This window comes from Triturus cristatus, chromosome 2_2, assembly GCF_964204655.1.
Source record: "Triturus cristatus chromosome 2_2, aTriCri1.1, whole genome shotgun sequence".
NCBI lineage: Eukaryota > Metazoa > Chordata > Amphibia > Caudata > Salamandridae > Triturus > Triturus cristatus.
In genome coordinates, this window is record NC_140582.1 from 92,783,034 (window position 1) to 92,801,006 (window position 17,973).

Sequence of the window (17,973 nt, forward strand, 5' to 3'; positions counted from 1 at the left end):
GGATACGGTGTGTTTTCTAGTACGTATAGGAAACGTGGCAGAGCCATCATTTTGAAGAGCGCCGCTCTCCCCAGCAGAGTCAGCGGCAGCGCTCCCCAGTGAAGCACATCTCGCTTGAGGCGGTCCATCGGAGGGCTTAAATTGCGCCGAAAAAACTCCGCCGGATCCAACGTAATATGCACCCCGAGATATTTAAACGAGCCGTCCGCCACCTGGAGCGGATAACCCGTCGGCAAGCGTGGGGGATGGCCATACAACACATATAGGACCGATTTAGACCAATTTATCGTATATCCGGACGCCCGGCCGAAAATCTCGCAGATATTAAGTAACGCCAATATAGAGCGGCTAGGGGAGGACAGATACAATAGCACGTCATCCGCGTATAGGGAGACGCGGTCCTCCCAGCCATCCGACCACCAGAGGCCCCGTATCATGGGCTCCCAGCGTATCCACGCCGCGAGCGGCTCAAGCACCAGGGCGAAGAGCAGTGGTGACAGGGGGCAGCCCTGCCGTGTCCCTCACGTCAGGGGGAAGTCCTCCGACATATGCCCTTTGGCCGTGACATGAGCTAGTGGGTTAGTATATAGGAGTCTGACCCAGGCACAAAATTAGGGCCCGACGCCCAGATGTGATAATACCGCAAAAAGAAAGGGCCACTCAACCATGTCGAACGCCATACGTGCATCCAGAGAGAGAAGCACCGCCGGCTCCCGCACGCGTCCCGCCCGGGCCAGCACCCCGTGTAGGCGTCTTAGATTGTGGGATGTACTTCTGCCGGGCATAAAGCCTGACTGATCTGGGTGCACAATTTCAGACAGATGTGGCGTCAGCCTGATAGCCAGTAGCTTAGCAAGGATCTTGGCCTCTACATTGATTAGTGATATGGGACGGTAAGAGGTACATTGAGCAGTGGGTTTACCTGGTTTTGGAATCACCACAATGGTGGCCGTGCGCTGATCTAACGGAAGTTCGCCCGCGCGCAGGCTGTGAGTAAACATATTTAGTAAGTGTGGGGCCAACGTCTCGGACAGCCTTTGGTATAGCTCAATCGGTAGGCCGTTGGGCCCCAAAGCCTTACCGGGCTGCAATGCGCCAATAGCCGCCTGGAGTTCCTCCACCATGGGCTCAGCCTCCAAGGCCTCCCGAGCCGCCGGGGAGAGTGTGGGCATCTGAAGGTCTTTGATGTATGTTAATGCCTCCTCCATCGTCATGGAGGAAGCGGAGGTATAAACCCCCCGGTAATGCTCCGCTAGGGCGCGCACTATGGCGCGTGGGTCGGACGTCGTCCGGCCCTCAGCAGTATCAAGCTGCGCAATCCACCGGGCGCCACTGTCGCGGCGGTCAAGCCATGCCAGCAACCTCCCCGTTTTATCCCCCACGTCATAAACTGTATGCCGCGAGGCCTCCAAGCGTTGTCTGGTGCGCTCCGCGAGGTGCTCTCTGTACTTAATCTGCACCAGTCGCAGGTCATGGGAGGCCGCGGGGGACGGGTCCCGGGCTTGGCGAGCCTCCGCCGCATGAAGCTCACGCTCCAGCGACTCCAGCTCTGACTGCTGCCCGCGTTTGTGCTCCGCAATGGAAGCCATAGCCTGTCCTCGAACCACCGTTTTGTACGCCTCCCAAAGGACAGTAGGGGAAGCCACGAGGCGATATTTTCTTGAAAATAAAGGCTCGTCGCCTTCTTTATGGACTTATTAATCTCGGGGAGCCGTAGGTAACCGGGACGCAACGGATAAATGCGACGACGCATCAAGTGGTAAGTTGTGTAGTGTAGGAGTATCGGGGAATGATCTGATATGCCTCGCGGTCTGATTTCTACACTGTCAATGTTTTGAACACAACCAGTCGATCCCAGGAAATAGTCTATACGAGTCAAACTATTGTGCACCCCAGAACGGTACGTGAATTGCTGTGCCGTCGGGTGATGCAACCGCCACAAATCCGTCAGCCCGATCGCCTCCACAAAGCTCTTAAGGCGTGATACGCCCCCGCCCCTTGGCCGCGGGGGACAGCGATCATTGAGGTCGTTCATAACCGTATTAAAGTCACCACCTAGTATCACCTCCCCCTCCGGTAGTGCCAGCAGAAAGCCACTAAGCGCCGGGAACGCCACAGCCTGCAGTGCAGGTGGAATATAAACAGACACAATATTAAGGGGGCGCCCCTCCCATTGGGTATGGATCCCTGCAAATCGCCCCGACCCCTCTGTGTGAACGCTGTGCACAATTAGATGGGACTGTCGGCGCACCAGTATGCCCACCCCCCGCGATCCGGAAGTAAACTCAGAATGTGCCACCATCTTGTACCCCCATCTGTCTAGTGCTTTGCTAGCGGTGCCAACCAGGTGGGTTTCCTGGAGCAGGACCACCGTCGGGGCGCACCTCTTAATACCAGGCAATACCAGGCCCCGCTTGATTTTGTCGCCTAAGCCCCTCACATTCCACGTGAGCATTGAGAGAGGCCGTACTGAGGTCAGATTGGTCTCAGACTGCGTGTCGCACTCCACCCCGGACATTACGGTGGTTGGGGCGAGAAGCCGTGAGCCTCGCGGATGTACTGCTGTGTCTCAAGTGTCTCAAGTGTCATCGCCACCAAAAACCAAAACTTATAAGGAAAACAGGAAAACAATCCCCAACCTCCACTACCCGTCCCTGCCTCCCTGCCATACGGACCTGGAACTGCCCGCCACCCCAACTCAGCAGAGTGCTCGAACCCCATAACCCCGAACAGTACTTGCGTGTAAAGGAGCGGGAGGTCCGAGGAAGACCAGTACCTCCCCTGTCCTAAGGTCCCATAGGTTATACAGTCAAACAACGTGAGATAGGCCACTCCAGCGCTGGTGGGTCTCTGAGTACGTTACAGTTTGGTAGGCCGGGGAAGGCCTCAGCCAGGACCTCATCCGGCAGATCCCTCCTCCATCTCACCCGTCCGCCGCTGTCGACCATCAGGATCCTCAGAGCCCCCAGACTGTCTTCTTCACCGGTCCGGACGTCCGTTACCCTTGACACGCTGCCATCCCTCCAGCCAGTCATGCACCTCCTCCGGCGTGTCAAAGAATCTCGTAGTCCCATCCGCCACCACTCGGAGCCGTGCCGGGAAAAGCATGGCATAGGGGAGCTCACGTGCACGAAGCTTCTTTTTGACTTCCAGGAAGCTCCCCCGCTGCGCCGCCACCGCCGCCGTGTAATCCGGAAAGAAAGACACTGTGGACTTCTGGAGACGGATGGGCGGCGCCACCCGCGCCGCCTGGAGAATGACGTCTCGGTTGCGAAAGTTAAACAGGCGAGCCAGCACCGGTCTCGGAGGCGCACCCACCTTCGGCCGGCCACCGGGTACCCTATGGGCGCGCTCCACCGAAAAAAAGGCCGAGAGACCCCTGGGCTGTAGTTTGGACTTTACCAGCTGCTCCACGTATAGGTCCATAGCAGGGTGCCCCTCACTTTCGGGAATCCCAGTTATGCGCACATTATTACGTCGAGAGCGCCCTTCTTGGTCGTCTAACCTGGCCGCCATACGTTTGTTCTCCGCTTCCAGCTTGTTGGACTTGGCCCTTTTTCCCTGAATTTTTTCGTTTGGACCTTTTCTGTTGGTCATCTTTGAACCTGTCTCTCATTGATGGGTACCTTTTGCCCTGTATACCCACCATGGTCTAGTAGATGCAGTGCTAGAAGGGATTGTAAAAGCACAGGCCATTCCCCCACAGTCCAATCACAACAAGCCCATGGTCTGGTTATAAAAGGTATATCTTCGACAGTAGAGCTAACTGCTTTAACTGCAGCAGGGATCTCAAGTTGAAATAGATAATATGTGTCTCCTCTGTTGAGGTGAAATGAGCCAAACTAGTGCTGTGGACTCTTGCTAAAGCCTCAAATGCATCCAAACACGTTAAATATATAAGGGCAAAGGTCGAACAGTGTTCTGTTTCTCAGGCCAGTCTACCTCTCTATCTGTGCTTTTGCTATTCATCCTCTTGCAGATCTCAGGCAGTGTTTGTGAAATATATGTCTCTCAAGCAGTAGAGTCGTACAGCTGTTCTCATGATAATTGAGTTCAGTCTCAATATCTAGTCATATGTTCACCGTCCTTACAAGTGGTAAGGGCACAAGACACTTCCATACATCAAACCGGTGCAGTGGTCCCAATCCCGCCGGTCACCATACCTGTGCCCCGGGACTTAAGAGGCTTGCTGCCACCAAGTGTCCTGTGCTTTAGTGACTTCCCCCAAAGGGAGTGACCTATCTACAGGGTCTACTGATTACTGTGATTTCAAACCTGACCCATGTGATCACCACCTTGGTGGGGCAGGAAGACATGAAAGAGTCCACACTCCTTTTGCTGATGTCCCCAGGCAATCAAATGTTCTGTGTGGCTTCATTACTATGGTCCATCGGTCCTTAATCCGGGTATAGTCTTGCTACACGCCAATAGTGCCGGGACCCTTGTATATGTCTCAGTATCTGTCTCTTAAGGGAAAGGGTCTCAACTTTAACATGAGCAACATTGGCCAGGAAGTTTGCTCTCTGATGGCATTCCACTCTTCCATGTCTATGGCTCCAAGCTCCTTTGAGGCCCTCCGCCCACTATCTGCTTGTGTACACCTCTCTTGCCCTCTGCTTCATAGGTTCTGGTGGCACGCAGAACCTTCAGCAAAGATCTGACAAAATGCACAGCGGTTCCTCCACTTCTGGCACCTCTTGAAGCCATCGATTCTCCATTTCGAGCACAACAGAAATGGTGCAAAGCAATGGGCCAGGATGAAGGAAAGGAGTAATTAACACCCTACAATATTTTCCTGGCTGCTTTCCGGGAACCTAGTCTCAAATACAGACACCTGAACAAAGACACATGTTGGGCTCAAATTGCATTTTAGTAGGCCTCCTATTTTGAGGACCTAGAATGTCACATCCTGGGTGTGGAGGGCTTCTTTTACAGAGTCAAGAAATAAATAATACATTCTACCATTACTGGTAGGATGGATTCTCTCCCAGACAAAAGCAAATAGGTTATTAAGTAAAAGTTTTTGAATCACTACTGAATTTTGAAACACTCCTCAAACTAAAATAATATAAAGGCCTTGGGTTCAGCGACAGTAAGAAACTTCTCTAAATCCTTTACCACAAGTCTGGAAGTATATAATTTTTTTTTAGAGTAGAGTTGAAATGTAAATTTCTATGGTTTTGTAATACCTTCCTTTATTAGGTAGTTGCAGGTAGTTTTTATTGTTTTGATATTTGGGTGCCATAAAAGCACTTTTTTCTCAATTTACATTGCCATTGTCACCAGAGACATGGAAATCATTTTAGACATTTTACTTTACTACATTCCTTCATACGCTTTTTATACTCAAGTCAGTAAATTTGTTTGGTTGAGGCAAAGCAGTTTGACTGAGGAAATACCAAGACAACAGATTCATGGATCGGGATAGGTATCTCAGCATAAATGCTTTATTTTTTTATTTTTTTTAAACATTTTTATTAATTTTCTTGTAAGCAAACCAACAAGACACTTGAAACTTCATGTTGCCCATCATATGTGCTAACAGCATACACCACTTGGAAATACATAAGCAGATCCCAGACCAGCACATTGCCGCACCAGCCGGTAGTAATCTCCGACCCCTCTACCCCTGGAACCGCCCCATTAGTCCGAGTCCGAGGATTCATCTTGTGACAGTGGTGGAGGGTTACATATTTCTCCTCTGAATTTGTTGCAAGCCCCCCAAACCTTGTCCCACTTGCGGGGGCACCCCCGCCTGATAAACACTGAGCGTTCCGCAAACATTGCTGCATCCATGTCCCTTCCCCATGCGGTCAGTGTTGGTCCCCTCTCCGCCCCCCACTTTTGGGCTATGTTCCTTTTAGTCGTTATTATCCCCAATGTCACCCAGCTCTGCGCCTGCCGATTGAGATCATTGGTCTCCCACACATTTAGCAACATCGCCGGGGTTCAGGCACCAACGACACTCCGCACACTTGCGACATCGTCCTCATCACTCGTCTCCAGAAGTCTTGGATGACGGACAGTCCCAAATAGTGTGGTAAAAGGTCCCCTCCTCCGCACAACCACTCAAGCAGAAGGGGTGCATTGCTCTACCCATCTTGTGCAATAACTGTCTGGTGTAGTACGAGCGGTGCAGGATCCGAAGCTGCACCAGTCGCAGCCTTGAAGGGATACCCGCCTCTCGCGGCGAGGCCAGTGCCTCACGCCATTCCGGGTAATCAAATTCACCGACCTCCTCTGCCCACCGCTCCCGCAGGGGCCCCATGGGATCCGTCAGGTTATTAATAAGCTTGCGGTATGTGAGGGACGTAGCCTTCTTGGGCATGTATTCCGTCAGCAACCTATCTTCCAACGGGGATGACTCCGGAACCTCCTGTCCGGGTGTCAGGTGCGTCATCAGGGCGTGTTTAATCTGAGTGTATCTGAACCACTCCGAAGGAGCGAGCTCATATTGCTGTTGCAGTCGCGTGAACTGGACGATTGCCCCCTTGTGCCACATGTCACCTATTACCGAAATGCCGATGGAGTCCCAGGCATCAAATCCTTTACTGCCCCTCAACCGCCCCAATTGCTTAGCATCCCAAAGAGGTGTGAGTTGAGTCAGGACCCCCCGCCACCCGAGTTTAGCCTGTGCTGCGTGCCAGATAGACACCGTCTGTCGCAAAGGGCCGATCAACTTCGGGGCCAATCGTCCATCATATAAAGAGGACAGCATACCCCTCTCACCCAGTATGTCTCTGTCCGCCTTAAATGCCGGATCGGACTGCGGCGCATGGAGCCATTGGTTAATAACCTTCAGCTGTGCTGCCCAATAATAGAGCTGGATATCCGGGAGCGCAATTCCCCCGTCATACCACCCGCGAACTAGTTTGGATTGCGCAATGCGTGCCGGCTTGTTACCCCACAACAGGCTGGAGACTTGCGTTGCTATCGCGCGGAAGCAGGCCGGAGGCACCGGATACGGTGTGTTTTCTAGTACGTATAGGAAACGTGGCAGAGCCATCATTTTGAAGAGCGCCGCTCTCCCCAGCAGAGTCAGCGGCAGCGCTCCCCAGTGAAGCACATCTTGCTTGAGGCGGTCCATCGGAGGGCTTAAATTGCGCCGAAAAAACTCCGCCGGATCCAACGTAATATGCACCCCGAGATATTTAAACGAGCCGTCCGCCACCTGGAGCGGATAACCCGTCGGCAAGCGTGGGGGATGGCCATACAACACAAATAGGACCGATTTAGACCAATTTATCGTATATCCGGACGTCCGGCCGAAAATCTCGCAGATATTAAGTAACGCCAATATAGAGCGGCTAGGGGAGGACAGATACAATAGCACGTCATCCGCGTATAGGGAGACGCGGTCCTCCCAGCCATCCGACCACCAGAGGCCCCGTATCATGGGCTCCCAGCGTATCCACGCCGCGAGCGGCTCAAGCACCAGGGCGAAGAGCAGTGGTGACAGGGGGCAGCCCTGCCGTGTCCCTCGCGTCAGGGGGAAGTCCTCCGACATATGCCCATTGGCCATGACATGAGCTAGTGGGTTAGTATATAGGAGTCTGACCCAGGCACAAAATTTGGGCCCGACGCCCAGATGTGATAATACCGCAAAAAGAAAGGGCCACTCAACCATGTCGAACGCCATACACGCATCCAGAGAGAGAAGCACCGCCGGCTCCCGCACGAGTCCCGCCCGGGCCAGCACCCCGTGTAGGCGTCTTAGATTGTGGGATGTACTTCTGCCGGGCATAAAGCCGGACTGATCTGGGTGCACAATTTCAGACAGATGTGGCGTCAGCCTGATAGCCAGTAGCTTAGCAAGGATCTTGGCCTCTACATTGATTAGTGATATGGGACGGTAAGAGGTACATTGAGCAGTGGGTTTACCTGGTTTTGGAATCACCACAATGGTGGCCGTGCGCTGATCTAACGGAAGTTCGCCCGCGCGCAGGCTGTGAGTAAACATATTTAGTAAGTGTGGGGCCAACGTCTCGGACAGCCTTTGGTATAGCTCAATCGGTAGGCCGTTGGGCCCCAAAGCCTTACCGGGCTGCAATGCGCCAATAGCCGCCTGGAGTTCCTCCACCATGGGCTCAGCCTCCAAGGCCTCCCGAGCCGCCGGGGAGAGTGTGGGCATCTGAAGGTCTTTGATGTATGTTAATGCCTCCTCCATCGTCATGGAGGAAGCGGAGGTATAAACCCCCCGGTAATGCTCCGCTAGGGCACGCACTATGGCGCGTGGGTCGGACGTCGTCCGGCCCTCAGCAGTATCAAGCTGCGCAATCCACCGGGCGCCACTGTCGCGGCGGTCAAGCCATGCCAGCAACCTCTCCGTTTTATCCCCCACGTCATAAACTGTATGCCGCGAGGCCTCCAAGCGTTGTCTGGTGCGCTCCGCGAGGTGCTCTCTGTACTTAATCTGCACCAGTCGCAGGTCATGGGAGGCCGCGGGGGACAGGTCCCGGGCTTGGCGAGCCTCCGCCGCATGAAGCTCACGCTCCAGCGACTCCAGCTCTGACTGCTGCCCGTGTTTGTGCTCCGCAATGGAAGCCATAGCCTGTCCTCGAACCACCGTTTTGTACGCCTCCCAAAGGACAGTAGGGGAAGCCACGAGTCGGTATTTTCTTGAAAATAAAGGCTCGTCGCCTTCTTTATGGACTTATTAATCTCGGGGAGCCATAAGTAACCGGGACGCAACGGATAAATGCGACGACGCATCAAGTGGTAAGTTGTGTAGTGTAGGAGTATCGGGGAATGATCTGATATGCCTCGCGGTCTGATTTCTACACTGTCAATGTTTTGAACACAACCAGTCGATCCCAGGAAATAGTCTATACGAGTCAAACTATTGTGCACCCCAGAACGGTACGTGAATTGCTGTGCCGTCGGGTGATGCAACCGCCACAAATCCGTCAGCCCAATCGCCTCCACAAAGCTCTCAAGGCGTGATACGCCCCCGCCCCTTGGCCGCGGGGGACAGGGATCATTGAGGTCGTTCATAACCGTATTAAAGTCACCACCTAGTATCACCTCTCCCTCCGGTAGTGCCAGCAGAAAGCCACTAAGCGCCGGGAACGCCACAGCCTGCAGTGCAGGTGGAATATAAACAGACACAATATTAAGGGGGCGCCCCTCCCATTGGGTATGGATCGCTGCAAATCGCCCCGACCCCTCCGTGTGAACGCTGTGCACAATTAGATGGGACTGTCGGCGCACCAGTATGCCCACCCCCCGCGATCCGGAAGTAAACTCAGAATGTGCCACCATCTTGTACCCCCATCTGTCTAGTGCTTTGCTAGCGGTGCCAACCAGGTGGGTTTCCTGGAGCAGGACCACCGTCGGGGCGCACCTCTTAATACCAGGCAATACCAGGCCCCGCTTGATTTTGTCGCCTTAGCCCCTCACATTCCACGTGAGCATTGAGAGAGGCCGTACTGAGGTCAGATTGGTCTCAGACTGCGTGTCGCACTCCACCCCGGACATTACGGTGGTTGGGGCGAGAAGCCGTGAGCCTCGCGGATGTACTGCTGTGGGGCATGTGCATTACAGGAAAAACGTGCATTGCGTGTCTCAAGTGTCATCGCCACCAAAAACCAAAACTTATAAGGAAAACAGGAAAACAATCCCCAACCTCCACCACCCGTCCCTGCCTCCCTGCCATACGGACCTGGAACTGCCCGCCACCCCAACTCAGCAGAGTGCTCGAACCCCATAACCCCGAACAGTACTTGCGTGTAAAGGAGCGGGAGGTCCGAGGAAGACCAGTACCTCCCCTGTCCTAAGGTCCCATAGGTTATACAGTCAAACAACGTGAGATAGGCCACTCCAGCGCTGGTGGGTCTCTGAGTACGTTACAGTTTGGTAGGCCGGGGAAGGCCTCAGCCAGGACCTCATCCGGCAGATCCCTCCTCCATCTCACCCGTCCGCCGCTGTCGACCATCAGGATCCTCAGAGCCCCCAGACTGTCTTCTTCACCGGTCCGGACGTCCGTTACCCTTGACACGCTGCCATCCCTCCAGCCAGTCATGCACCTCCTCCGGCGTGTCAAAGAATCTCGTAGTCCCATCCGCCACCACTCGGAGCCGCGCCGGGAAAAGCATGGCATAGGGGAGCTCACGTGCACAAAGCTTCTTTTTGACTTCCAGGAAGCTCCCCCGCTGCGCCGCCACCGCCGCCGTGTAATTCGGGAAGAAAAACACTGTGGAGTTCTGGAGACGGATGGGCGGCGCCACCCGCGCCGCCTGGAGAATGACGTCTCGGTCGCGAAAGTTAAACAGGCGAGCCAGCACCGGTCTCGGAGGCGCACCCACCTTCGGCCGGCCACCGGGTACCCTATGGGCGCGCTCCACCGAAAAAAAGGCCGAGAGACCCCTGGGCTGTAGTTTGGACTTTACCAGCTGCTCCACGTATAGGTCCATAGCAGGGTGCCCCTCACTTTCGGGAATCCCAGTTATGCGCACATTATTACGTCGAGAGCGCCCTTCTTGGTCGTCCAACCTGGCCGTCATACGTTTGTTCTCCGCTTCCAGCTTGTTGGACTTGGCCCTTTTTCCCTGAATTTTTTCGTTTTTTATGCCTGTTAGATCAAATAATCAGTGTTAAGGTGCAGGTGCTCCCTTCTCCCAAGATGGCTGCCACAGACCCCTGCTACTGCAGAGTGGTCTTTCATAGTAGCACCCTAGCTGCCAGAAGCTGGCTGGGACCCCACAACAATGTTGCGACACCAGCCCGCCTTTTTTGTCCCATAGGTAGAATGGGGAAGCTCCTGGAATGTGCTGGAACCTTCTAGAAGGGAGGTGTGGTTTTTACTTTTGCCGCCTTGGCTAGAGGTCACCTGACCTAGGGATACATAAGTGAGGGAGGGAACTTTTTCCAGTCAGTTGGCCAGTTGGGGTAAAGCAGAGCTGGAGAATCCACGCAGGAGTGTAGGCGGTAGGGCCTAGCCAGGGACTTATGCCTCTGAGAGTGACAGGGCTTAGGTGCTGCCTCTTAAGTGAGTGAGGGATCCTGTGAAACCCACTGATCTTGCCCAGCAGTAGGAGGACCCAGGGAACCTCTGCCCAGCCTGACTAGGAAGGACCTAGTCGCCAACTCATCCCCTACCCCCCAAGGAACAGAACCCCAAGGGCGCCAGTATCATCTGCGCCACAAAGACTGAATATTGAAACTGCAGAAGTGACATCCTGAAACTTCATGCCGAAGCGAATATTGTAACTTTATGAAACGACTGATTGCCTGACTGCTGGGGATTGACCAGGTACTGGCGCTGTGTTTCCTGCGCTGCCAGACCTGACCTGTGACCCCTGTGCGGATCTGCTGTTGAGCGCGGAGCTGGCCGAGCTCCCGCTTAATTTGTGACCCCCCCTGGTGCGAGGGCCCGCAACGCGATCACCGCCGCGGCCCGTAGGCCTAAGGGACGTGTCAGTGCCAAGTCGGGGCCTGCGGAGAAGCCCGGGGCCCCGCCGCTGCCATCGCAGCGTGAGAAGGAAGAGCGAGTGTCCCGCGCCGTTGCGCGCATCGGAAGAAGGGCCAGGAGCGGAACCGAGCGACGAGACCAAGGTAACCCCCGGGGGCTGGGAGGTAGCGCGGCCGTGTGGCGGCCTGAGACTCGCCCCCCCCCCTGCTCCCCGGGAGTCGTGGGAAGGCCCGGTGCGCCCCCTGCCAAGTGGGAACAACACCGCATGCAGAGACTGTGACTTTCCCCCCTCCGTGGGATTTCCCGCCGAAATTGTGAGTCTCCCCTCCGTGGGATTACCCTCTCCTGGGGACTGCCGTTCGCAGGACTCAACAGTGCTCAAGGCATTCTATGTCTCAGTAGCGCTGATCATTCCTTGTATTCAACAGTACTCAATGCGTTCTGTGTTAGAGTAGCGCTGATCATTCCTTTGTATTCAACAGTGCTCAATGCGTTCCATGTTAGAGTAGCGCTGATCGTCCAATTGTATTTACCAGTGGTCAATGCGTTCTATGTCTCAGTAGCGCTGATCATTCCTTTGTATTCACCAGTGCTCAGTGCGTTCTATGCCTAAATAGCGCTGATCATTCATTTGCATTCGCCAGTGCTCAATGCGTTCTATGTCTCAGTAGCGCTGATCATTCCTTTGTATTCACCAGTACTCAATGCATTCTAAGTCTAAGGAGCGCTGACCCCATGTGTTGCATTCACAAGCGCTCAGAGCGTGCTAAGTCCAATTAGTGGGTAACCTCAGTTTGTGGTCTCAAGCGCTCCATGCGCCAGTGGAGGTCCCAAGTGCAAGGCGCTTCCTGTACCCACAACGCTTATCCTCAGGATGCTAGGCAAACATTATACGACCTCAAATTATGCTCATGTGACTTTGTTTCTTCGTAGACACCAGTAGCGCCACGTGTGCAGGCCCCGGCCCGCAGCACTAGGGAAGTTCATACTGCAGGGATTGCTGAGGTAACCGTAATGAGATGCTGTAATGCACATGTTAAAGTGTACAGGTAATGAGAAGCTGTAATGCAAATGTTAATGTGTACAAGTTAAGATACATTGCCCTCCAAGATTACCGTGCGTGCTCCTTTGATTAGATAAAGTCTGATTAATTTGCATTCACCTTATTGTGTGGCGTCCATTATTGTGTGCGTTTACTGCTTCAGAGGATGCGTGTGTTGTATGGTCGCTTAACACACAGGCCTTTGGGTGCCCAGCCGCTCGTGTCACGTTACCCCCTTAGGGCCTGGAGACCCCAGGTCTTACACAGCTGCGATACCTTCTGCAGGAGATAGCCGGAGTCTTTCGTTAGGGTGGCCGTCACTTGCTCCACATCTGTGACCCTGGCTGACATTTTTTGAAAGTCCGCATGGAGAAGGGACACATCCGACGAGATTGAGCCCACAGTGGACTGCACTTGCGTCAGAGCAGCCATGATGTCCTCCAGTGTCACTTTCAGCGTCTCTGGCTCCGTCGCCGTCCGCTCAGTGTGTCCCGCGCGGTCTGGCAGCGAGGAGGGGTCCTTGCTGTAGGCGAACTTGTCCAGCTTGCTCTGCTGGCCTCCCCGGGCCCCCTTCTCGCTCATGGCCGCATCGGGCCGCGTCGCCAGACTTACGCTCCGTCCACCACCAGTCACCTGTCGCAGCGGAGGGCCCCGTCCGGGCGCCAATATCACCAGGCCAGCAGCGGAGCTGATCACCACCACGGGGCACACCCCGGGTGTAACTTGGTAGTATAGGGCCAACTCCCCCAGCAGCTCAGGGCCCAACACCAGGCAGATCCTCAGTCAGCAGCCCATCCCCCCCGGATCAACAGAAGGGGGGTCACTTCACATAGCTCCATCAACGATCGCCGGCAGCACCATCAGCCAATTCTCAGGGTCAGCAGCAGTGCCGGGGACCGGGGCACATCAGAGCACGTCTCCGGCCCCACCCGCCAGGCGGGTCCTTCAGCCCGGTCGGAAAGTGACTACGGGGCCGTCCGCCCCACCGCTGCCTAGATCTCGTCCTCCCCGGGTTCACCGATGCTCCGTGTGCTTGGGGAAAGCCGATCAGGGTGCGAGCAGCGCGCGACAGCGCCCGGTCCGCCACGAGCCGGCAGCCTGCACAGAGCGGTCCGGATCGTCTGCGCCGCACCTGGGACACTCTACCAACCCGAGGTCCCGGTCTGGTAGGCCGTAACCTTCCGGAGCTCGCCAATTGCGTTTCAAGCCACGGAGGGATTCAGGAGCGGGAGCAGGCGGGGTGGCTTCGCCTCCGCTCCCCGTTTCTCGACCTTAGGACTGAAGAGAGTCACGGATAAATAGGCGGATGCGTGGGGAGTCGGCCTCACCCTCGGAGCTCGCTTGAGCTGCGGCCATCTTGCTTGGCAGCAAGCCACGCCCCTGTAAATGCTTTATTTTTAACCATAGGATAGGTGTCGCTAAGAACCCATCTTTACTTTCTTCTAACCATTGGCACAGTATTTTTAAAGTTTTGTCATGTTTGAACCCCATTTTATACTTTATTGAAAATATTTTGTCCTTGCTTCTAAATCATCCCCTTTAATTACTGACTTTAAGCTTACATGTATTTACAGTTTATTTTTGTTTTTTAACCAGAGCTGTGGTTGTTTTTGCTTTTGTGTATTTCTAGCTGTCAGCTTGCAATGCATCAGAGTAGCCATCATGCCAAGAAACTCTATCAGTGTGATCAGTGCAGGAAAGAGTTGAGCTCCCTGAAGAAGCTTCGGGACCACATGGCTTACCACTCGGATGATCGACCCCATCAGTGCCGCCTCTGTGAAAAGGCGTACAAGGTGAAAAGTAAGTACTTTATCGTAGAGTCCTTTGACAGTGCATAAAGACATGAGATTGAAACATTTGTACTTATAGTCCTGACATTTGTGTCCTATTGTGTTCTTCACAATTTCTTTATCTGGACAGTTTAATGGCATTCTGCTGTGTGTCCAAGCACTCTCTGTGGTCAGTTGTAACAAAATACTGATGGAAATAAACTAGACAGTTTGACTGGTTAAACCTTTTAGGCTGGCTTGTTTATTGAAGCTTAGAAGTTTACATTCTAAATGAAAAGTTTGTGAAGCCCCAAAACACAGTCATTTATTTGCTCTAGTGAGAAGAGACATTAGCCCTAAATATTTACTTTATTCTGTGATGTTACAAAACTATATTTTCAAATAGACCAGCTCTCTCGGATATTGGAGTTGTCTTGAAGCCACAGATTAAGGTACTACTACAAGCTCACTGAATTGTCAAGTATCTCCTCCGATGGGTAGCAAGACCCAACGAGTCGAAGATTACTCTTGAAGGTGGGTTTTGAGATAGAATATAAAATTAAGCTAACATATATACTCTGCAAAATAAATATATTGTCTAGTGTACTTTGTGAAAGAAATAATAGTGATTTATTAAAAACATGTTTTCAACTGCACTACAATATTTTTCAGTCAACCAGAACCCTTCTTCAGTCTTTCCTAATCTCACCTAGTAGATGAAGTCATGCAGGAGTGGATCTCTTTAGGGGGAATATGGAGAGATGTTAGGAGTTTTTTCTTCTCTGGATCGGCAATCTTGAGTAGAGATAAGAATCAGCAGTGGGGCTCTCATTTCAGAGCACTGTGCAACTCAAAGCTCCTCACAGCTAGACCTGGAGCTCTTGCCGTGACATAAGGTACATCTCAGGACCCCGATAGTTCTGCCTCCTTTCCCTTTCATTTCAAAGCAATAGATCTTTTCCTCAGATCCAGTGTATATTCCTATCTTCAGGTGAGAAACTCAAGTTCCATGCCTCTGGGCAAGTCTTTTCTCTCTCTCCTGGTGCGCAAAGCATCTTCAAGTAAAAGGGTCAACTTTGATCTGGTTCATCTGCCCAGTTTATCTTCAGAAACGGTAGCAGTTGGGCACAAGCCCAATGCAAAGTTGTCCCCAGGCTGTTGGAGAGAACCAATCTCCAAGAGTGCATCTTCCGTGCAGGTGTTTGGTTTCATGGAACCCAGTCTCTCTAGTTTCCATGAGGATGACAAGCATCACATGCTGTCCACAGTATTAGATACAGACACACTCTTACCAATCAGGATTTTGATTGGGTCTTACTTTTTAAGCACAGACACTAAATATGAATGATGGGCAGGCAATCCATCTTTTTTGTAAATATGTTGCACTTGCCTTTCATTGTAGGCCTCTGCTCAGGTGCCTCATGTCTTCCATGCAGACTAGCTGGAAATAGCTTGTTCCAGGGCAGATAAACATGAAGAAACCTTACTACTCCATTGCAAGGAACACAAACACTTGACTTACAGATTTATGGGGGGTGGGTGGGGATAAAAGGAAGCCCACACAGACAAAAGAACAAATTGTGAATGGGATACAGGAGTATTCTGGCTATGGATAAACCGATGAGGCTTCCTTCATCTTAGGCTTGAGGCTCCCAACATGCAAACTTGGGTACTTTTTCACACATCGCTTACAATCTGGGAGAAAAGGTGGGGGTCCATTCTTGACCAACAACATAAATGTAAACTGGGAGATTCAATAGGCAATCTTCCTGCTTAATGATGCAACTAAAATGACTGGTACCCCATGACTATAGAAAAACTAGAACTATCCATTAGTTGTGTAATGGCCTGTCTCGGGGATGGTAGTCATCCATGTTGAAAATAGTATCTAGTTTCTTGTGTTCAACAAACTCTCAAACTCTGTGGGTGAAGAACAACTTAAAAAATGTAGAGCAGCTAATAGACACATCCACATGTGCCATGCCTGCATCCCAGTGCCTGTGGCCTAGGTACCCTCTAGCATGGTGCACTAGACCACAGGTGAGGGTACAGTTGAATGAGCACTGTACCTCTACTGTGTCTGTGTCCATTCTTAGACATTGTAAGTGCAGTAAAGCCTTACAGAATAAATGGTCTGGGAGTTGATCTTTACGAACTCCACAGCTCCATAATGGCTTTACTGAAACCTGGGAAGTTTGGTAGTAAACTTATCCACACATTAAACTCACACTGATGCCAGTGTGTGATTTAATGTAAAATGCACTCAGAGGGCATCTTAGAGATGCCCCCTGAAAAACGACCAGCCCTGGTGTGGTTTCTAAATGGCTACCCTTCATTTGCCACCACCAGACAGGTTCCTGGACCCCTGGGTAGAGGACCTCCGCTCTCTGGGTCCAGAAACAAAGCCCATCCTGGGCAGAGGTGTCATGCCTCCTCCCCCAGGATGGGCTGGATCCATGAAGAGGAAGCTTTAAAGGCCTGCCGCCTTTGTTAGCTGACCCTGCCTTTTGCTGCCCCCAGCAACTGGCTCCCACCGGTTCTGACCCCTCTTTGGGTGGCATTATCGGCGGGAAAACCAAGTGAGGAAGAGAAAGAGAGGTGTGCCACCCTTTTCCAACCTCACCCCTCAGGTGGGGGTGGGGGGTGAGGTGAAGTACACATCTCAGTTCCCTCCATCTTGAAAATGGGGGACCCAGACAATCAGAGAGAGGCTCATGCCCCCTCCCACTGGAAGGTGGCATAATAGGGGGTGTACTCATCCCAAGGAAGGGACCTATTGGTCCAAACCTGTACACCCCTGTTATGACCCTAAAGTTTAGTATTTAGGGGCGACCCTGAACCTTGCCTCCTTAGATTCCTGCACCCTACGGAGAAGAAGGAAGGAAGAAGTCGTACAGCTGAGGAGACTGTAGACAACTGACTTGGCCCTAGCCCTAACCAGCCCATCTGCAGTTTCCAGTTATCTGGCGCCAAAAGTTGACTTGCCCTGCAACCAGCAACCTCCGAAACCCCTGGGAGGACTGACTGTCTTCAACAAAGATCGGATCTCCTGCGAACAGCAGCTCTGTTCAAATGAAACTCAAAAGAAAGACTCTGAGCCTGCTGAGGATGAAGAAACTCGGCGCCTGAACCCACCACTGCACCCATCACCAAGTGCCCACTAGTCCCAGTGAGGTCCCCCAGCACTCCTGAGTCTAAGTCCACCAGGGGTTAACCCCGTTGTCGCCTGCATCCTCTGCACTGAGATACCCCCAACTGCGAGTGGCCAGGTAAGGTGAAATCTGACCTCTAAAGGCACCCCTGAATCCGTCTGCCCTGCACCCTGGAGAAGAGGAGCTGAGGTGCACCTATGTCCTAGAGCCCTCCAACTTACCTGCCCTGCTGTTGGATCCTCCCTGAAGACTTCCTGGACGGAGCCTGCAGCTAAAATCCAAGACCGGCAACCTCTATAGCATTGCATTGGGCTCCCAACATCTCCTAAATATTCTGCACCCGACTGCCCTTGCGCTGCTGGTGTGGACTTGGTGCTGACCTGGGTCCCCCTTTGCCCTGACTTTAACCCTAGGCGCTTGGCTCCCAAGACAAACTGGCCTGCCCGTGAGCATCCCCCAACCGAGGCGCCCCACTGGTCAACATTGGGCCCTTGCACTCTGCACCCGACCGCCCTAGTGCCGCTGGTGGTGCACTTTGAGTGCCAACTTGAACCTTGGGGAACCTTGATTCGCACCCCAAACATTTAGCTGTGTAAGTAT

The 17,973-nt window shown here is 52.9% G+C and overlaps 1 protein-coding gene across 1 annotated transcript in view; it reads left to right on the top strand.

The window, feature by feature from the left end:
* LOC146861930 (uncharacterized) overlaps nt 1-17,973 on the top strand; it is a 437,430-nt gene that overhangs the window by 258,086 nt on the left and 161,371 nt on the right. Inside the window, exon 4 of the mRNA XM_085643212.1 lies at nt 14,083-14,252. Within this exon, the coding sequence (XP_085499338.1) occupies nt 14,083-14,252 (170 nt within the window). The remainder of the gene's footprint in view (nt 1-14,082; nt 14,253-17,973) is intronic.